Source organism: Ambystoma mexicanum, chromosome 1q (assembly GCF_040938575.1).
Source record: "Ambystoma mexicanum isolate Mex_15411 chromosome 1q, UKY_AmexF1_1, whole genome shotgun sequence".
NCBI classification, from domain to species: domain Eukaryota; kingdom Metazoa; phylum Chordata; class Amphibia; order Caudata; family Ambystomatidae; genus Ambystoma; species Ambystoma mexicanum.
Genome location: NC_090922.1, coordinates 334,541,297 through 334,563,833, shown reverse-complemented (window position 1 = coordinate 334,563,833; position 22,537 = coordinate 334,541,297). Strand labels below are relative to the sequence as shown.

The 22,537-nt window shown below is 43.6% G+C and overlaps 1 protein-coding gene across 1 annotated transcript in view; it reads right to left on the bottom strand.

Moving 5' to 3' along the window:
• Window positions 1-22,537, bottom strand: part of PEPD (peptidase D) — a 1,156,120-nt gene that overhangs the window by 358,141 nt on the left and 775,442 nt on the right. Inside the window, exon 10 of the mRNA XM_069639310.1 lies at window positions 3,557-3,625. Within this exon, the coding sequence (XP_069495411.1) occupies window positions 3,557-3,625 (69 nt within the window). The remainder of the gene's footprint in view (window positions 1-3,556; window positions 3,626-22,537) is intronic.

The window sequence follows — 22,537 nt, the reverse complement described above, 5'->3', positions numbered from 1 at the left end:
TTTGGGGAAGAACAGTTTCCTTAATCACAATTTGGCTCAAAGCCGATGGATTTCAGAGTCTTGCTTCATCCTCGGGGCTTTTGTGCGAGCCTTGTCGGTACTCCAATCTCAGTCTTCGGAACCGCTCTGTTAAAAGTATCTACAGCATTCTCTTCGACGCTGATGCCTCAAAGAAGCCAATTAAAACATTGGTCTATGTTGGATTAAAAAGAATTTTTGATTAATTTTTTTTCGCAACTGTGTGCATGATTTTTTGGCTTGAAAAGCAGCAGAATCGAATTACAGTACAGAAATATAATGACTAAAATTATCACTAGACACACCTGGTTCTGTGTATTTTGAAGTTTTTGCGAATCCCTGTGTCAAAGGATCAACATGGGCCTGATAACTCCTTTGAATTGAATACAATATGGCATAACCAAGAGGACATATTGATGAATGTTTTGTGTGCCTGCTTCTTCTATTTTCCCCTTCTCATATCATACCATCTCTCGCATATCTTCAATTCCCATGCCAATAGTTTCCGCCGGGTTATACATGACCCAATAGCCAAAAGTAAAAAGGACAAGGCTACGTTCTGGAATCAGGAAAACTGTTCCATTCACTCGATCAAGCTCGCTGGCAGTGCATGGTAGCATGATTTTCAAAGTACCGGATTTCGTTTTTGAAAACCGCAGTGCTCCGATTGCCAAGATTTGTGCAAACGTGAAATAGAATTGCTATAAGAAAATATTGGAAAAATGCCAGCTGTTAGGTTCCTGGGATATTCGGCTGTTTTTGATATCAGCCCAGGTGCCGGGATGTAAAATGGACCTCCTTTTAGAAAATGAATGTGTCCGTTTCCTGCTGATCAAAATATAAGCTTACAACACTGATTTGACGTGCTTTTCATCATGTGCAGGAAAACACCAGCATTACAATGCAAATTTACCCTACGGTTCATTTAAACTTAAGAATGAGGAAACGTGGTTTTAAAATATTACGTGAATAAAATGACACACACTAACTATAAAGAAAGCGGTTGGTGGTGGGTGTCTGACAATAAGAAATGGAAAAGGAGGAGAATTTCGACTTAGACTTGAAGCAGAATGGGTCTAAGAAATTCCACTTAGGTGGATGATCGCATGGCTGCATTGCTCTGAACACCAACTCTCTGAAGGATAGCTCAGGGGCAACGCGCTCACCTTGGAAGCAAGACGACACCGAGCAACATAGGTTCGATCACCGGGTCCACGCTTAGAAACCTCTGGGTATTAAGCGCGTTATAAATAACCTATCATATCATAACTTATATACCTCAGCAGAATTAAATACAGGATATTAGATGATGCATTGCTGAAATCAAGAGAATAGGTCAGTTAACACTTACACAATAAACAATTATATTTGAATAAATCATTAATTGCCATAAGGAAATTAAAAAAGGGAGCAACTTTGACAGTGCCTTAAGTACTTTCTACTTTTCAGATGTGATCATCTTAAAATCAAAAAAGAAGAAAAGTACTCTGACAAACCTAGCAATATCGTAACCGACTCTCTGGAGGGAAGATTTTCTTGTGTGGTCAGGGAAAGGCACAAGTCACCTGACTCTGACCCTGGGGGTGGCTATCTGCCCAAGGGCCACACAGGGGAAGACCAACTCTAGAAAGGTAGGAATACACTGAACCAAAACAACTTTGCAGCCATAGGTCCACAGGACAGCCATGTACCTTTACAAAATACGTGGATGGGCTATTGTGACAGATATTCATTTCCCAAGTTTCCAACCAATCACCCCATTTACCTCCCCCACCCCATTTTAGTACTGAGACGAGGAAGAGGGATGGAGCAATGAAGATGACCAGAAGCGGTAAGCCCACACCGCATTCTAGTCTTTGGAAAACATGGGCCAATACTGAGAAGTTTAAAACTGCCACAGCCGACAGTGATCTGAGAGAGTCAGATGTTGTTTACAACTTGTTCTGATGCCAGTCAGGACTCTAGAGATGAGCCGATTTTAAGAAGCAGAACAGAGGCACACACGAACGATGTGCAGGGAGCCCGAACAGAAAGAATCTTACTGCTTGATGACCATGGGAAGCTCGAGCCGTCTGGAGCAAAGGAAAGCAAAGCCGGAGCTGGCCGGCCAATGGCATGCATGCCCAGGGAGAACAAATGGGTTACCAGTGAGCAGGAAGGCAAATGCAGTGCCACAGTGATAATGCGTGGGAGCCCAATTGAACATATTAAGGAAACTGACTCGGGTGAGAACATTGTTAAGAAAGGGGCGGTGACCCAGTATTTCAAAGAAAGGATGAATACAGATGCGAACCGTGTTAAAGGTGGGTCAGTGACCCAACGCTTGAAAAGAGGAATTAAAACGGAAACAAACTTTGTCAAAAGTGGGTCAGTAACCCAATATTGGAAAACATTTTCACGTGGATAAAAGAAAGTGTGAAAAGAGAAAGGAAAAGCCATGGCAGGTTACTGAACCAGGCAGACAGTGAGCCTGGGACTCGTACCCAAGAGAGGAAGACAAGAGGAAGTGAAGTGACATCCTTGCAGGAGAGTGAACCAGGAGTGAGAAAAGCAAGTGAAGTGATATCCTGGCAGGAGAGTAAACCAGGAGTGAGAAAAGCAGTGCACCTTAAATTGTGAATAAAAAAAATGGAGGCTTGATACCCCTTTTAAGGACCAAATAAGAGTCACAAATACCCTGCCAGGAGAGAATACCAGGGACAGAAAGAGGGCTAAGTAGTGTAAAGAACTGTGCGCTTAAAGGAAACCTCATGCTCCTTGAGTAAAGTTGAATTGTGGAAATAAGTGTAACAAGTGGAGGAATTCAAAAGGGAAGACTCATTCCCCTGATGTGAAGTGGAAAGATGTAAAAGTATTGAATGTGGAAAACAGAAGAGGTTAAAGTAAACAAGTATTTTCCTCAACACTGTGGAAATATACGAACTGGAGAAACTGTCCACCATGAAACTGTGGAGTGAAAATTGGTAGAAGAGCAAAACATGGGAGGTTGGGGGGGGGGGGGGGGGGGGGGGACTCCCTCCGTTTTGATAAAGCAGTAGGACATTATTGACTTTTAAGCGGAAGTGCTGGATAAACAGTGAAGGATCAGAGAAACCATAGGGGAAGGGAGGCCCCCTTTCTCTATTAGAACTTTAATTTATTTTCTGCATCTTAAAAACCTAACCTTTCAGAACGTTGAAAGGAAGCTAAAAGTACATAGTTTAACAGAATCCCCATTTGTACATTAGACTGAATTTAGAGTGTAAGGGATAGTTTAGGATTTTTGGACACAGGATGCTCTTTTGTTTGACATCCTGACAACGACGTTCTTTTGTTTTGTTGAGGAAGAGATCCCCCTCTTAGGATTAGAGACAGATAGGTTTCCCCAGCACTTCTTAATTTAATCTTAATCAATAAAACGCCAAATTTACAACGAAACCGACTACTGTGCCCAAATCTTACTCTTGATCCCTTACAGTACCCAGGCTTCCCAAAAAAAAAAAAAAAAAAAGGATATGGCAATGAGCACAACATTAATATAGAAAAAAAGGAAGCTTACCTGCCACATATGCAAGTATAGGACGTATGGCGCATGCCTCCTCGTTTGTAGCAATAATGAAGGAACAGGCTGAAATTAAAAGGAAATAAATCATGTTCAGTACAGGATTGAATACATAAAAGAAAAGGAATTGCTTTTTAGAATCAATGGTTAGGCTTGCAAAAAGGGAGTTCCAAGAACATGATTTACAGGGTAGCAAGCTAATTATGCCAATGAGTAAATGATATCCATTTAATTATGCATTGTTTCCTTTGATTTTACAAATAAAAAATCATGTCTTTTTATTCTAACAGTGGTGTTGAACTATTCTTTACAAGGATAAGAAATATTTAGTAAATTATGTGAACTTTTTTTTAAGTAACTTCACTGCGAGCCACCCACTGTTTATGTGGAACCAAATTTAACATCCATTAACATGGATACACATCAAACAAATATTCACAGCTCACAAGGCATTCCGTTAAACATCACAAATCGGGAACGATGAATGGTACAGTCAGTTTCTCTCAATTAACAAAGGGTATCAAAATGGAAGAACCCCAAGGGTCAACAGTACAATTATCTTCAAAAAAATCAAAAAGCTACTCTAAAATGCCTACTGTGGAGCTTCATGATCCGAGATTTCTGCAAGAACCTCAAATGCTGTAAATGAAAATTTGAAAACTAAGTAGACTTAAAAGCAGGGATTTGTAGCATTTCCACATCCGTAGTTATAAGAGTAAATTACTTGATTTGCCTACAGTGCTTTTAACAAAGTTGTAAAATGATCTATTGGCACAGTAGACACTTGATTGTGCCTGTCAAACAATGGACCTTAAAAGACGAGATCTAATTCAAAAAGGTGTAGTGGCATCTGCATTTTGTGACGTAGTCCAATGCTTGAGGGTAGATGCAGGGATGTCATTTCACCACACGACCCTTGAGCTCTGATGAGACCACAGGAAGTGATGTCATTTGACCCAACCCCGAAGTGAAATGGGAAGCGAAGGAACATGACCTTTCGCCTCTATCATTTGGCCTTGGAGGTCTGCTTGCATTCACAGTAATTTGGTAATATGGGCCTATACACACTGATATTAACGATACATATGCTGATCCATTCTTGTATGAAATGTGTATCACATTATACTGATATCATAACCATATTTTTCATTGTGTACGTAGGAACAATGCTATGTGATGCCCCTTCCTGTTTTGTCAAGGGGCAAAAGGTTGTGTTCCTTTGCTTCCCATGACGTCACTTAGGGGTTGGGTCAAATGACATCACTGTCTTTGATGTCATCAGAGGTCAAGGGTCATGTATTGTCACTTCCGCTGCCCCTGGCGCTTTGGTGAAATGATGTCCCTGGACTCACCCCCTGAAGTGTGCCTGAAATAAGCCTTAATGAGTCTAGCAATTATTGTATAGAATTCCAGAATGACAAATTATTTGTTATTCCTATTCTTTCTTATTTAGGATCACTGCTCAAAGTGTTACACTAGGGCAAACACGTTTTTTTAAGAGGCCTGAGCAAGAAAGCCAGCCACTCCAGAAACAAAGAGCCACATGGCACTGGCCACAGCCAGCCCAGGGGTTTACATTTTAAAAAATACAATTAAAAAACCCTTTTTTTTATTTTAATTTTTTTAGGGGTAGCAAGGGAGACCTCAGGGGTCGCAGTTGTGAATGACGTCCCTGGGATGAGCAGCGCTTAATTGGTAAAATTAAAGTGCCAGGGCCCAAATTTTCGAGCACTCCTGTGACACTACGGGTGAGGACCACTTCTGCCACCACCCATAGATGCTAACCACAGTGTCTGCATATTTGGGGTTACTCTACAGCTCGCACCTGCTCACTGTGGTTGATGGATGCACTGCCTATCACTACTTCATAATTAAAGTGAGTCTGAGACAATAAGTGCTGGAGCTCAAATATAAGTGCCAGGGAAAGCCCTGGCAAACAGCCCCACAAATTAAGCACTGGGATTGGGGAGTTCCTGGAGGCTGGTGACCACCAAGCGAACTGTGATGTTGGCACTGGAGAAGGTATATGGAAGATCCCTCAAGCTCCCCAATCCATCTCTAGTCCCAACTGCATCTCCCACAATTCTGCCCATGAGCAATCCTGGCAAGTCGAAGTTATGTTGCACTGTGAGAAATCTAATCGATTGCTGGGTAAAAATCAATCTGCCAGCAAAGCGGTGACCATGAAAAACTGGAGAATCTAGTGCATATGGAAAGAACTTGTTTATTGAGCGATGCAAGTCTAAAGCGGTCACACGCGGACTCAACTGGGGGCCTCAAACCCCTAGCCCATGGGCCATCGCATATCTCAAAAGCAGTTGAAAATCACAAGCAGCGGTGACTGCTTCAGTCCACTCTCTGAAAACAAAATGGTGGACAGAGCAGAAAAATACTCGGCTGGAAGAGCCACAGCATAGTCAGCCAGCCTGTCATCAGATGCTAAAGTTCCCAATCTCAAGCTCTGTTCACATACTTCACACAACAGAGGCATTAAACTAACCTATGTCCCACGGCCGGTTTATAGTCATTTTTTCGAATGCAAAAATGTCTAAAGTCATTTTTCCGAAAAAATAATGTTGAAAAAAAAGTCGAATTTTTTTTAATACGTTTTTTATTCGAAATGGGGGGGTTCCCCCCAAACCGCCCTTTTTAATTTTTTTTTTTTTAGTTTTACTCATTTTTTTTTTTACTCCCGGACCCCAAAATAAATATATAATTTAAAAAAATGGAATTCGATTTTTTTTTTCGACATTTTTTTTTCGAAATAATTACTGACCACCCCCACGGCCCACCTGACAGGGAACATGGGGGTGTGAGGCAGGAGACAGGGTGAGAGTCAGATGTTCAGTGAGGGAGGTTGAGTGTAGTGCATGGTGAGTAGGGTATACAGAGAGCGGAAGCAGAGTGAGGGAAGTGCGCTTAGAGGAGCAAGATGTGAGAAAAGAGATGCAGGAGGAAAAAGGGGTGAAGGATGAACAACCAAGAGGGTGGGATGGAGAGTGGGAGAAGAAAGAGGGCAAGGTGGAGAAGAAAATAGCCAAGCAAGAAAGGAGGAGAATTAGCTAGGAAGTAGGTGAAAGCTAGAAAAAAGGCATGGATGTAAGATGATTGGGTGCTGGTCAATGGCTAAGTACCTAAGAAGATTAAGGTGTTGGAAGAATAAATCCAGGAAAGGCCGTCATGAACCCGAACAGGGGATTCATTCTGAGAACTCCTGGGTCTAATGCATCCTTAAGAGTCTGATAATGTACTCACGTACAGGCGACCTAGAGCTAGAGCACCTAGGGATGATTCTGCAAAGTATTTCACAAGTCAATAAGAATCTTCATGACATCCTGACCAACATAGTGAATGGCAGACCACAGAAAAGAAAGAAAGCAGTGCCGGGACACTTGCAATTCCAAACAGGGAGAATTATTTAGGGCAGAGAGCTCCATTTTCAGGTAGATGTTCAACTTCCACACACATTAAAATCTCAGTAGGCCTATTGGGGCCACACACACATACCACACGCTCTCCCATAGACAGCCCCTGAACAAAAGAAAAAGGAAGAGCAGTAGTACCTAAAAATATATTACAGAAAGTCTCCCTGGAGAAAAAAAGATGTGCATCACAGAGAATAACACCTTATTTCCTAGCAGGATGACCATTGATTATCTCAGTAAATAAAAGACTAATTCATAGAAAATCCAAGATGGTGAATACTGCTAACACTGTTGGCTAGAAGAGCCTGTGGGTGCAATGCTAGCCAATGCTGCACATCAAGAAAGCCCCAGTTTGGAAAGTCGGTGCCCAACCACAAGACATGCATACACAAGGCACACACCGGTACACATGAATTTCCCTCTGAGAAGGTGGTGTGGGTTGAGGAGCTTGCATAGCATGGTCTGGGATGGAGTGTGGACCTGAAGTGAAGAGAAACCGAGACGAGAGGGTGAAGCAGAGGCTCAGAAGAGAGAGAACATGGAGAAGAGGACAGAGAACGTGGAGCTGAGGAGGGAGAAAGATGGCACGATTGGAAGAAGGCAGGAGAGAAGAGCAGAGATCAAAAAGGGAGAGTCAAGACCAGATGAATAGGAGGTAGAGAAAAGATGCAGAAGAAGGTGGCAAAAGAGAGCAAGGGGAGAAGGGTAAAAGTAAAGAGAAGAAAGCAGAGGAGGCAAAAAGTAGCAACAGAGGAGGAAACATGACTGGAGGAGGACGACAAGAGAATAAAAGATGTGGACGATGAAAAATGGGGGTGGTAGAGAGAAGAGCACAATATGAGAGGAGGGAGAGGAAGAGACCCAACAGAGCAGCATGGAGGGAGGACGATCGCACCAAACAGGAGAGGTGAGAAATGTGAAGAGGAAAGGCGAAAACAGGGAATGTAGGAGGAGAACAGACTAGCAAAACACTAAAGGGGCACACAGAGGTGTCCTCCGACCAACGGTCCTATCAGAACAAGGAGGTGGTGGAGAGAACTTGCCACACTCCTGAGGGTGGGAGAGTTCCATCTTCAAACCTGTTCACCACAGAAAAAAGGGGGTGAAGGTTGAACTGAGGTCCTGAAGTTGCTGGAAAGTCTGACGCCAAAACCCGGCTCAGATGATTCGAGACACCTATGGTAGTAGTGCCAGGTTTCCGCCCAATTCCAAAGAACCAAGGTGATATCCTTGCAAGGAAAAAGCATAGCCAAAATATCCCCTACATATAAAAACAAACTATGTGCATGCCACTATAAACCCCAGTGACTGTTCTCCAGGCAAAAGGCTGCACTGTTTTGGGGACAGAGGGACGACGGTCCTAATAGAGGCTGATTAAATTGTATCCATACTGCACCCCTCACCATGGACCCAGTAAAACCGAATTCCCCGACTCATATTTATACATAATATAGAACCTGAGAAAAATTTGGCGTCAAGAAGTCTTTTGATCCTGCAGCTGTGACAACACACCACATAAGTTAACCTTTGCACTATGCATTACTTGGAATATCAAAATTGCATTGTTCAGCTGCATTATGCTTCAACATAATGCAATAAAGAAACCTAGAATCAGTCTCTGCTTGGGGACTTTTACTCTAGAACCATGCAACAAGCAGGCAGAGAAATGTATTGCGTTTGGGATTGACCTACCCTCTGAGAAAGAAGGACCAGTAAGCTTTGCGCGCCATTGCTAGGACTACACCTTTTATGCTTAAATGTAATTAGTGTCTGGGTAGTTGTAAAATCACAGTGGAAGTATAGCAAAGTAGACCTGAAAAGCCCATAAAATGGATACCATACTGCAATGTTCTCTTTATAATCAAAAGAATTCCAGGTGCTATCTGAGCTGTCTCTTTTTTCCAACAATATATCAACATATGTGGAATTAGATCCTTGTCATCCCAGGAGCGCACTGGGTGCATACTGAAAGTCTATTTTATCATCTGTGTTTTAGGGTTCTGTGCGCCATGTTGCTTATTTGAATCTGGGTGCGGGCTGTATTTTCGTGGACCATTACTAATATTCTATTTTTTTAATCTTTTAATGGCTGGAGTTTTATGGAAAGGGAACAGGCTTTTGGCAAAGTGTTAACAAAAAGATAATGACCAAAAAGTGGCAAAAAGCTAATTGCGGTTACATGTAGAATCTACCGTTAACGCAATTGGCTCTAAAGCCAGCTTACATGGAAATAATGCTATTGACCTTTACAAATACCATCCATTGTACTTACAATTATTTTCAAAAGGTAATCAAAACCAAAGTCACCTACACATTTCAGACCCGTATCTAGCATCAGGACTAGTCCTTTGTGCAAGTATTTCATACATACAAACTTGAGAGCCTGGAGCATCCACTCAATTGTGGGTCACAAAGAAGTGGGTTTAACTGCAAGATAAGCTCCATTCACGGTCAATTGGAAACACTTTTGGGTGAGTATTTTAAAAATCTAACTTTGGTTGGAGGACAGCCTCAGGACTGCGGTCTGCCTAAAGTGATATGCTAATCCCTTTCACCCACAGATGATGGGTGTACAGGGAACACTGGGGGTTTGAGTGCACTGCAATAGCCTCAAATGACCATGGCTGTCATACGGACTGACACCCATTGGGCATGGGCTGAAATCACATCACACTTACAGCTTAGCATCCATCCTGGATGTAGCAGCATTCGTCACGCATACAGTCACTGATTCTCCATCTACTTTCTCTCAGAAACTTCGAATCCCAGCAAGGATAACTGGGGACTAGTGAAAGTTCATCAGATATTAATTAGTCGGGCTCAATGGGGAGCAATGTGAGCCAAGGTAATGAATGCATTGGGTAAATCATACTGTGTCTTCTTCGTGACACAGACATTGGACCAAGATGTCTGGTGTAGAGGGAGCAATTTTGCAGACTTAGGAATGGTGTTTTAGTTGGTCCAACAACCTGCACCAAGGATATAAACGCAGGCCTTATAGACACATTGTATGCAATCCTCGTTAGATTACTGGAGTATGCCACTGCCAGTGTGTTCTGTACTCCGTCCCTTTTACTTACGCATTGGTATGCTTGTAACTGAGTCATTGCTATATGGCTATCTATGGTAGAGTCAGTTTCCTGGCAAAGGGCAGAATCTAGGAATGAAAGCTGCTTAGAGAAGCTGCAAAGGAATGATTCAGTGAACGTTAGTGTTAAACGCACTCTAAAGATAGGACAATGTGACATGGAATGACTGAATGTAAGGCATTAAAACTAAGATGTGCACGGAGGTAAAGGGACATCTTGCGCCGAGAGAAAAACTTGGGGGCCAACCCACTCCCCCGGTTGTTGCTTACGATTAGCGAGGTGCTTTTGAGTGTCTCTAGCATGTTGCTGTGTGCTTCAGTGTGGCATATGGAGACCATCTTATTTACTAGCTCTTGTGCTGCTAGTATGGAAATAGTTCTGGGTAGCAGGACGGGGTATATGTAGGTATGTACTCAAAGCACACAAAAGGGGGTCCTCTTTTTTTTGTAGGGGGCTTAATGGGAGAGGACTTTAGAACATTATGGAAGGAGGGGTTCCACAAAAAATCTACCCTTGGATGTTTCACATTTAGTTGGAGACACAACATGAACAGAACCAGAGTCTAAACATCATCTTTGCAAACATATATCAAAGATGGAGGGGCGGGTCTACAAAAATTTACCAGATTTATTCAATATAACACATTAGAAAAATGACCACTTGGTCATACAGAGACTTCAAAAAACAACATAAAACATGCATCTCGCATGTATGCACCACCAAACCTAATCGGATTGTTAGGTAATAATATCCTTTGGTAATAAATCATTAGACTATGAGCAGAATCAGGGGATGTTAGTAGCCTATAGGTGACTTTATGCATTCATTTTCATATACAGAAAAGCCCCCACTTTGTAGTGTCGACAGTATAGGTCTGTTTCCAGCCTTGTTATTCACAAAAAACGTTAGCCTTTCTTGGTTATTCAAAAACATGGGCAACAGTTCACAGGACACAGGAACCCTTATTAGGGACAAGTGATGTTGTATGTGGATTCTTTTTTCATGGATGCTGTACACATGTATCTAAAAGCAAACAAATAACAGAACTTTCATCATTGTCCCTCTCATTGTCCCTCTGCACCGCTGTCTCTCCTTTCCACCACCTCTGAGCTTCCACCTTTACTCTCTGCCTCCTCCCTCACATTTATCTCCCAACCCTCCTTGAATTCTTTCTCCCCTCCTCCTGCTCCTCCTCTTCCCTACCACTAGCTCCTCCTACATGTCTCCCCCTTACCATGCCTCCTCCTCAGCACCTTTCCCTTCTTCCTCACAACACACAAACCAGCCACTTGGACACCATACTCCAATTTCCACACCCTCATCCATTCAGGCCCCTTGTTATATCCCTGCATGTTCTGGTGTGATCAAGTGGAAACGGCTGTGTGTGGGCTGAGGGAGAAAGATAATTGATTCTGGTCTCCAAAAACTACAACTGGTTTAGCAGAGTGGCATTGACAAGCGGACTGCCACGCCATTCTGCTAAGGAAGGTTACAATGCTACAGAGGCCATTCCTAATTAATTTGGCTTAATGCAAGCCTTTCTGCTGAACCACCCGTTAATGTGTCTCAGTATGTAGGTATTCGGTTTCATATGTACTTTTGTGGAATATTGCTAGTGTTTTTTTGTGCAGAGTCCATGGGCTCTCCCACTTGCATGGACCACAGACTTTAGCATCACTACCGTTTTGTTTTCCCAATCCTGTTATGTGGGCAGTGAGAGCGTGGGTATCTACAATGACGGGCGTGTGAAACAGCGGTCTCCCCAGATTAATTCTAGCATTTTTCTCCTGTGATGAGCTTTCTGTAAACCAGGCACATTATCAACCACCAAGTCCTTAAAAGATTAATGGACACAGCTGTGTGTGCCAATGACAAAGATGTAAAAGGAAAGTAGAAGGAATATATTCTAAATTCAGGATTCCCATGGTCTTATTATTTTAAGTTTGGGGGCTGCCCCCCTGGAATAGTGAATGCATGGCCAGCAAGTAAGGGCAACCTTAAAAGCAGAAGCCTCGACAGACCCGGAACCTTGATCAGTATAAAAGCCAGGGACTTGGCATAAGACAAAACAAAATTATACATTTGCAAACAAGAAATATGATCTGTCTCTTTAAGGAGAGACCTCCATATAACAGACGAGAAAACTGCATATGGAACGCACGCTGAGGAGAGAAGAAGTCCAGAGAGAGAGAGAGTGAAGAGAGCATAAGCAGGGGAAACCCCCCAACGGCGTGACATCTATGAGAGGTAGAGCTGAAGAGCTGAAGAGAGCCATGGAGCCTGTGAGAAGCTAAGGAGACATGGATCCAGATCCTGGTGGTGGTGGGACCACAACCTTTTCATGATGGGCAGAGTACCCGCCCAATGATGCCGAAACCACAACGCTAAGGAAACAGCAAGATATCCGCTCACCCGCAGCCATAACTTGTCCCAGGGAAAGAGGACCGTGAGCGGTACATCAGCAGACTTGAGAAGACGGAGAAGCAGAGCAAACAAAGAGTCTGAGCCAGTACAGGCCCTGGTGACTTTCCCCTGCAGACTCTCAAAGGCACCAGGGAGAATGGGAGGACTGGGAAACCATCATGTAATTCTTATGAAGACGGGGAAACTCCTCTGCGTGAAATTGATGAGACATTGAATTTAAAGTCGATGTAATGGAACTATAGTAAAGTGAGAAAGCGAATCCCAAATAAACCTGAAAGAGATCTCTACGACTGGTGCACAAATACCCTGGAAAGAGGGGTAAGCACCACATAAGTAAAGAGTGGAGAATATCAGAGAGAATTAAATGAATGGAAAGAAAAGCCAAGTTGACCACTTAAAGGAAAAGATACTCACAGTAAACCACAAGAAGGCATTTCACAGCTAAGAGGGTATATGTTACCGAACTCAAAAAGGTATAGCAGCCAGAATCAGTAAAATAAAGAGACCAAAAAAGGGGCTACTGGAAAACTATCCCTAAACAGGAAGGAAGAACCAAAGACACTGAAATAGTGGCAAGAACTGATACAGGAAGTGACAAGAGACTATTTAAGAATAGTCTACTAAAAAGGAATGGCAAAGAGAAGACAAGATAATGCCACATTACAATCATGAGAAGGGAGACCTTCTCCAGCTCTTATTTTAGTCGGTTATAATAGTGGTAGGGTCAGTCAGAACTAGTTTTGGACAGCAGACCGATGGATTTTGAGACTAACAACTTACGAGCACCTTAGTTAGTCACATAGGCAGGGAACACTGACCTAGTAATAGGGAAAGATAAGCTTATACTTATTTAATCAATAACCAGTAGAAATGCCCTCAGTGTCTGCGTCCTCCTGACCCGCCACACCACATAAAATAAATTCACAAATCCTAATCATTATGTTCTCATGGTCTGCCTAACCTGCTTGCCAACATTGATCTCGACCAACCGGCTTTTAAGGCATACAAAACAACCACCCAAAAAGGTCATAATATATATTGTGTTTGTAGTACATTAATTCTTTACATAATTCAATTTTCATCCTCAAATTTAACATTTGCTTAGATTATATCCTTTTCTGTAAAGGCAACAACATCTTTTTGGTCAGACAGTTATGATTATTTGGCTGCAACACCTAATTACGAAGTATACAACATTGCAATATGTGTTCACTGATCGAGTTTCAACTGTTCAAATAACAGTTAATTTGTCATATGGCATCCCTTTCATATCTCAAATCTGCATTCCACAGTTTGTGTTCAATCATATTGTCACAAATGCTTAGAACACATTCTTTCATGAAGATTTCAGATGTTGCTTGGTCAAATATTTAGTACTTGCCAACAGTGGGAACAGAAGAAAAATGGCAACAGCGGGGGCAGGTGAATTCATCTTATTTGGACTGTGTATCCCATCTATTTAAATTCTTCTTAGAAAATAAATATCCTTATGTACTGATCTTGAATCTGGCACAATCTATTGTCACAGATGACTTAAAGAACACTTCTACTCGCAGAGATGGTTCAAGGCTTTATACTGAAGTTTTATCAGGGCACTAGGGCCATTCCCCTCCATTGACAAAACCACCACTCCCACTTTAATCCAGATGACCCTACTCCACAGCTCAGAAAACAATGCAGGTATTGGCCTACTGTCGAGGTTCTGACTTCGCTAACAGAGATAACTTAAAGGCCAATGCCTCATTTGTCTAAACTACCCCCAGGGACTTCCTATAATGACCATACACTATTATGATGTTAGTCGCTACTAAAGGATATGGGGATGTACCTTCGGACACACTGCCCGACTAGGTCTCCTTTTCATGCCCCAATGTTACTTTCCCTGGTTCTGTATCCTATTCTCCTCTCCCTACTCTCCTGCTCCCAACTCCACCTACCGTCTCTCCTCGTTGTTCCTCCTCTGATGTCACCAACCCCTTATACTACTGCCTACCCCTTCAATGTCACTACTCCCTCCTGCACTCTACCACACATCATCTACACTACCACTTCCTCCTGCACCCCATCTTCTCAATTACCTTCCTTTCACTCTCACATCCCATTCGCATTCACTGCCTATACACCCTCTGAAAGTCAAACGAGACTAAAGCGATGACTCAGCCCCCACACTTTTACAAACCAAGAGCCAACACAAAGGTAAAACATGCAGAGTTAAGAGATATCCTTCCTTCACCTTTTCTGTTAATGAGAGAAGGCTATATTCAATGTGAGCGTGGTTCAGTAGCAACGCAAACAGCAAAGTAGCACAGTGCAAAATAAAGGAATGTCCAATCAAGGTTCTATAAAAAGACATAATTTAAGCAAACGCACCATGTAAAATAATAACTAACAGGGAAGCACTGTAAAAACAGTGACAACTTGAGGGATTCAGTCACTTCTACCCAGGTGGAAGCCTTTCCTTATGAGTCTAGCGAGGTGAGCCCACTACTCGATACCCTCCCCAGGGGTAGAGGCAAGCAGGACCTCACCAGCAGAGACTCAACCCCCTCCATGGGGATCAGGACTCTGTTCCAATGAGGAACTCCCTTTCCAACCCAACCATACCTACTCTGTTGGGAGAGAACAAGACAAGTCTACCTACATTGGTTAATGTGAGATTTCAAAACAAGTATGTGTTTCGTACTGCCACAAAGAAACCCAAGGGAGTCAGAGTATAGATCAGACACTGAGATAGGACTCCCAATAGATGATGTGGAAGCCCCAGAGCAGAGTCATAGTGGGAGGAGAGAGCATAACTGCGAGCGTGACCCAGGAGTTTCAAACCAGGACTAGGAAGGATGCTGTTGAGCTGGAGAGAAAGCAAACACCCAGACAGGGGAGACTCTCGGAGGAACGGGTGCTAGAGGAGCACTGTTCCCTAGACAGTCTATTGAGAAGCTGTAAGGCAGAGTTCAGTTGCAGGAGGGACACACCAGTGAGAAGTGGTGCCCGAGAACGGGGAAGAGAGGAAACTCCTCTCTGAATCAAAACCACTCAGAGAAAAGCATGCCCGAGTGTGCCCAAAGAGGGAGTGGAGCAAAAGATGAGGCATCCTGAACTGTGGTGGGCGAGATAGGGGAAGATATGGAACCCCTCTCCGTGCCGATACCACCGAACAAGACGTACACTGAAGCGTATCCGGAAAAGCAACCGAGACACAGACCCAAAAGCAATCCTGACAAGCGTGAGAGAAGCATGGAAGGAGAAGACCAAACCAGTGAGGCGGCCCCTATACAAAGAAGGTAACGGGGAGACCCATGGAGAGAGGCAGTGATAACAATTGGTATAATCAAAGTCGGCACGGTACCGAAACCGAATACAATAATTCAAGGAATCCCACTCGTCCCCGGAACAAGGAGTGTGAGAATAATTACTGTGGGCATCATACAGTGAAAGGACCAGTAATGAAGAGAGCGAGAAACATCACTGGTATCATCAAACTTATCTTAGTAAGAAAGTTGATAATCAAAAGAGTGATATCACCAATGAGTTCATCATACTCGCCCCAGTGAGAAGGCCAATAACCAAGAGGGTAAGAAAGCCAATAACCTAGAGGGAGAGAGAACCAATACTGGATTTACCATTGTTACCTTAGTGATAAAGTGAGTGACCAAGAGAGCGAGTGTCAATCACAGGAAGAGAGACTTATCTACGTCTAATAAAGAGCAAGAGAATCAAAGACAAAGATGAGGAACTTTGATTAAAGGGATCTTTCAACACCAGGTGAAGGACGAAACCTGAGGTCTGGGAAAATCCCTTGAACTGAATGAACTTCTGTAAAAGATTGCTAAGAACCATATGAGGATTCCTTATTTAAAAGGAACTGAGCTGAGATAGCGGATTCGGGAGAAGGTAGTCTTTATCCTGAACTTTAGTGGTTTTGTCTTCGTGGTAGGGTCAGCATAGTCTACTTCTGGACCAGGGTCAGACTTTACTTTTGAACTTCACAAACTCATGATGAGCACCCTAGTTAAGTGTGTGAGATAGGCAAATCCATAGATTAGGGAAAGTTCAGCATTTTTCTATTATTTGAATGAAAGCATCTTGAAAATGGCAACTTCTAGTCTGTCTCCTTCTGACTCGCCACAAAACTCCTGTAGAAGGAATACAGAATATTCAGATAGGAGAGATGCAGCACTCTGGCTAATGAGGTTGGAGAAAAAGGGCAATTAAAAGACTACAAAGTAAAAAAAAAAAAGAAAAAAAAAAAAAAAAAAATATTTCTTGAGGTTGAAAGAAGGGATTGAAATGACCTAGCCAGTCTCTAAGGTCCAAAAACGGCCAGGGGAGGGCAGATATCAGTCAGTAATAAATTTGCAAATGTCTTGGTGGTTCGACAGCGTCGAACCAAGCTTCTCAGCATTGTTTGCAGGTTCTTTTTGGTTCAAGGATACAGCAGTCGCAGTGGTTCAGCGGCAAGCTGTTGGCAGGATGTGCAGTCGAGTTGATTCAATGCAGAGGCTCTCTGATCAGAGACACCATCATCAGGTCAATCCACTTACAGGAGCAGCGTTAAAAAATTTTGTAGTCTCAACTTTGCTCCGAGCAATGCAAGGCAGCAGTACTCCTTTTTCCAGCTAAGGCAACAACGCATTTCAACTGGTGCAGCGGAGTGTTTGAAGAACAATTAACAACAAAGGCACTGTTGAAGGGTCCTGGTGGTTCGCTCGAGCCAAATATGCTCGAATCGATGCCAAAAACACAGGGATCATTGCTGTTCTGGTTTTGAGGGGCTGCAAGTACCAGTAGAGACTTTTAAAGGCCGAAATTAGTCCTTTTATCTGGCTCCCAAACACGGGGGAGCCTTCAAGGGTCCTGCAGCGCACTGAGGTCCTGGACAATAGTGTGGCTGGAAGAGAAGCAGGTCTTGATCCAGCAGCAGAGTTCGCCTACAATTTCCCCTGGGGTTGGTTAGGGGATAGAGTTTGGCTTGGCCTTGAAACACCTGCCTTTACCCCACAACTGGGTGAAAGGAACTGCTCTCTCGGCAAGGTCCAACAAAATGTTCAAGGGTTGGAGTCCAGAGAAGATTCAAATAAGTGGTGGGAGACTGCTTCTTTTAAAAAGGTAAAAGTCCACAGGTGAGTGAAATAAAGCTAGCCTGCCTTAGTGGTCCAATCCCTGTTCTTGAAAGAAGTGGACTTTGCCCTTCTGACATCGTACCCAAGGTGCTTTGCTCTAGAGGAAGTGGAGGGGACAGGAAGAAGAGAGAGAGGCAGAGAGAAACAAGATGGTGGAAAACTTCTTCCACTGTAGAGATATCCTGTCTACACCAATCCTGGCCACTTCCCTTGTCACTAGGATCAAAGGCCTTTAGAAATGCAGCATCCTGGTGTGAGGCTAATGCCTTTGAACGGGTGTGCTCCTTTGATGCCTGAGCCCAGGACAGCTGCCTGTTGTGCTGCTATACCTGGAGGAGGGCGTTACCTGCTTTTGGCATGCATCTTATGAAAGGTGAAGCTGATCACCATAATGCCCTTTCAGAGATGGAAGTACCTGCATCCTTTTATTAATTAATACAAATAAAAAAGCCAGGGCTTCCACACCCTTGCCTGATGGCAATTCCTCACAGTCCCACTCAGACTTTTCACACACATTCACAATTCAGTACCCTTTTGCACTCACTAACCAACACCTGGACTAGAATTTGCCTCAGCTCGTCTACCAACCTCCATCCTGCTGGTCTCCTGCTCTGCCAGTTCCTCCTCCTCTGACCACACCTGAACAACCCACAACTTCCCATTTCCTGTGGTTTCTTTTATTACCCTTCCCATTCTCTGGCTAATCTGGCCCCGTTTTTAATGCCCATGAGGTGTTACATACAGATAAACTTTCAAATAGTGGATTAAGCCTATACCATTTTCTCTGCGCAGGGCCGCCATGATGCAACAAAATGGCAGTCCACGTTGCACAGTATCCCGGTTTGTATTGGGGGGTCCTGGTGTGGTTTCACCCAGGTAAGTACAGTCCTCTTTGCAAGTTGAAGCCCTTGGTTGTCCAGAGCGTTCGCAGCGATTTTGTTGTTGCTTGCGCTGGGGAGTGGCGACGTATCGTAACCAGAAAACAAGCCTTCTCTGCCTACACCCCAAGACTATGGAGCCTCCTCCAGGGCAGCATCAGAGTCGCTCCTACAATTCGGAAAAGAACTCAAGCGTCTCTGCTCCTCAACACCTAGGCCATCACGTCACCCACTCCACACCACTTGACTCACAAGACGCTGCGCGCCCCTCAGTACAGCGCTGCCCCTCCTCTGTGCCCCTCTGTATCCTGTCCCTGCAGTATATCTGTTATGCTTCCTCTGAAAAGTGTTCAGTTATGCATCTGTATTGTTGTATACCTATGTATAAAAGTGCTCTGTTGCGTCAGAGCCAAGTCTGCGCTAAATAAATGCCATGATAATAATAAAAGATGATTGCATAATTTATGTTAAACTCGTAAGGTGGGGCAAAATAGGACATTTTTGTAGCAAATGCTTTAAAGTTTCAGTTGCATTAAAAAAACTACAATACATTATGGCTAGGTTTATTTTACCCCCAATACCAGGTATCTATCTAGTTGGCAGGGCTCAAAATAGGTAGGATTTATTTAGCTCCTGCTTCTGGCTTAGGAGAGTCTTGTTACTTTGAAAACAGGAGTTACCTGGTGCTACATTTGACTCCCTAGGTGAATTGGTACTATACAAACAACCAAACAAGTTACTTACCCCAGGTAACATTCTTTCGACTGGATGTTCCTCCCAAGTATTCCTCATCTAATGGTATGATATCGTCCAACTTCAGCGGAAAACGTTTTTGACAGAGGCCTCTGTGCGTTGATGAGGTTGACTCGATGTCCCTCGAGTGCTTCCTTCCTGTCATCGTCAGTATATCCAGCACGCGCAGCGCCCGTTGGCTTCTGTTCTGTTTTTACACCTTCCTCATGCAGAATTAGCAGCCTCAGTGAGTCCTAGAAAGTACTACACTCAAAGAGCGTAAAGTGTGATGCCTGGAAATTCTACAGTGGGGTAGGCTGGGAGGGGTGATGAAGAATACGTGGGAGGAGCATTCAGTTGAAAGAATGTAACCAGGGATAAGTAACTTGTTGTTTGAATGGATTGTGTCCTCCCACATATTCTTCATGTTAAGATAGACTCCCAAAGCAGCGTTAGGTTTTGGAGGAGGGAGTACGAAGTACAGTTTCAAGATTTGTCATGGATTGAGTATAAGACTGCGTTCCCAAATCCTGCATCCTGGCTAGAGGAAGAATCCAGACAGTAATGCTTTTTAAAAGTATGGATGGTGGAGAAAGTGGTTGCAGCACAAATGTATTTTATCGACACCCCTCTTAAGAGAAGAATATGTTGCCATACCCCTTGTTGAATGGGCTCTTAAGCCTTCTGGGGGATCTTTCCGGGCCACTGTGTAGCACTCCTAAATAGCCAGAATTATCCATCTGGGCACAGTTTGTTTCCAGTACACCCAATGAAAAGCTTGTCGTGTTGACGTATATTTGTCATCTGAGAAATGTAAAAGCTCAAAGCCCTTCTGGGATCAAGCCTATGTAGCCTTTCCTCTTCCTTGCCAGAATGTGGGGGTCGGATAGAAAGTTGGAAGCACAATTTGCTGGGCTAAATGGAAATCCGACAATTTTTGCCAAAGAAGACAGTTTAACCCTAAGGACAACCTTATCTTTGTAATAAATGGTAAATGGAGGCTTACTAGATAGGGCCTGCAACTCACTCATCCTGCGGGCTGAAGTTTTATTTTATTTATTTATTACACGCCCAGACCCTGGGGTATCACGGTGTGGTTACAGACAGCTTAGGCATTGGTCATACATTTAACCAGTGTACAGAGGTTATTAATAGACCGTAAATCATACAATACGGTTATGAACAATATATACAGGTTCAGCAGGAGGGCTTATGCTAACATAGCTTAGTGAAACAGAATGCTAGTATGGGTTAAATAACCATATTGTTAGCCGTTTCTTAAAGCCGTGGAGAGAGGTCTCTTTTGATATTGAGGGGGAGGGTGTTCCAGTGTTTAGGAGCTAGAACAAGAAAGCTGCTGCCTCCCGCTCTTGCAGTTTTGTACTGAGGGGGCGCTAATAGCAGATTATCGTTGGATCTCAATGTTCTGGTGGATTCTTTTTTCTGTAGGGCATTATTGAGGTATATTGGGGCTTTTTTGGCAAGACATTTTTGGGCAATGCAGAGTGTTTTGAAGATAATTCTAGCTTCGATTGGTAGCCAGTGGGCATCCTTCCTAGTCTTGGAGATGTGATCAAACGTTTTTATCCCTAATGATGCCCGTAAGACTTTATTTTGCAAGAGCTGCAGCTTAGTGAGGTTGGAATTAGAGGTCCCTAACAATAGCACATTGCAGTAATCTAACTTTGATAATACCAAAGCCCTGGCCAGGGTGAGGCAGTTGCAGGGGGTCAGAAATTGTCGATTTATATAAATTTGGAGGTATAGGCCGTAGAGGGTGAGAGCGTGCTAATATGTTTGCTCATAGTGAGATTAGCGTCTAGGTAGACGCCTAATGTTTTCACTTGCTTCAGTACTGGGATCAGAGTACCGTCAATATTGATAACAGAGCAGTCTGCGTGGAGAGCAGCTATTTTAGGTGGGGATCCCACAATGAGAATTTCAGTCTTCTCGTCATTGAGACAGACTATTCAATGCCATCCAGTTTTGGATGATGGCATATATTTTATTAATGATCTCAGTGTCCTGGACATAGTTGCTGAGATGGGTATGAGGATCTGGGTGTCATCTGCAAAATTGGTGTAGATGACACCCATATCGTCTAATGCTGAAAAGAGGAGCTTTGTGTAGGCATTATAGATTGTAGGAGAGGGGCATGAACATTGGGGTACTCCAATGGGGACTGGGATGGGATCCGAGGCTACTTTACCTATGGCGACTCTAGAAGTGTGTTTGGCTAGAAAAGATTTCACCCACATAGCGGCATCATTGGAGAAGTTGAAGTCCTTGGCGAGTGAAGTGCACAGTTAACGCAACTAACAGAATGGTTTTCAATGTTAGGAGTCTTAATGGACATGAAGAGTGGCTCAAAGGGAGCACACATCAGAAAGGTTAATACCAGATTAAGATCCCAATTTGGGCCTTGAAAAGGCGAAGGAGGGAACACATTAGTAAGCCCTTTAAGAAATGATATTTTGAAAAGTGATACCTCTTCTGAGGTGTGCTTAAAGATTGAACGCGCCACTAAATATCCTTTAATGGTCCCAATCTGGAGCTCCAGATTAGCCAAAAAAATACCATAAGTGTATTTCATTGAAAAGGGTCCACATCCTTTTCCCTAGACCAGCTGCAGAATTTGTTCCAACAGCAGCGGTATAAGGACTTTGTTGCTGGCCTTCTGGCCGAAAGCAAAATCTCCATTATGTTGTCCGGGTGGTCCCAATCCTTATATCTCAACCTCTCAGAAACCATGCGTGAAGGTTGAGTGTCTTGACCTCTGGATGGAGAACCTGGACCTCCTCTTGCGAGAGAAGCTCCTCTCTTCGTGGAAGACGTATTCGAGGGCAGATGGACATGTCCAGAAGGTCCAGGTACAACTTTCTCCTGGCCCAATCCGGAGCAATTAGGATCATGGATTTATGAAACTTTCTCAACCTCCTGATCACGTGAGGAATGACGAGGACTGGAAGAAATGAGTACAGGAGTGGAAACTCCCAGTCCATTACGAATGCGTCTGCTAGAGCTCCTCTTGGGGGAGATTCCCTGAAGCTGAACAGTTCACACTTCTGGTTTACACTGCCGGGAACAGGTCTACCTGAGGGGTTCCCCAAAGAGTGAAGATCTCTTGAAGAACTTCCTGAACTAGTTCCCACTCGTGGGAGACTGTGTTCTGCCCGCTCAGAGCCTCCACCACCATGTTCTCCTCTCCAGCTAGGTGAACTGCCAATAGGGAGACTCCTCCTTGAATTGGCCAGAACCAGAACTGCATTGCTTCTCTGCACAGTGGTAGTGACTACACCACCTCTCTTGT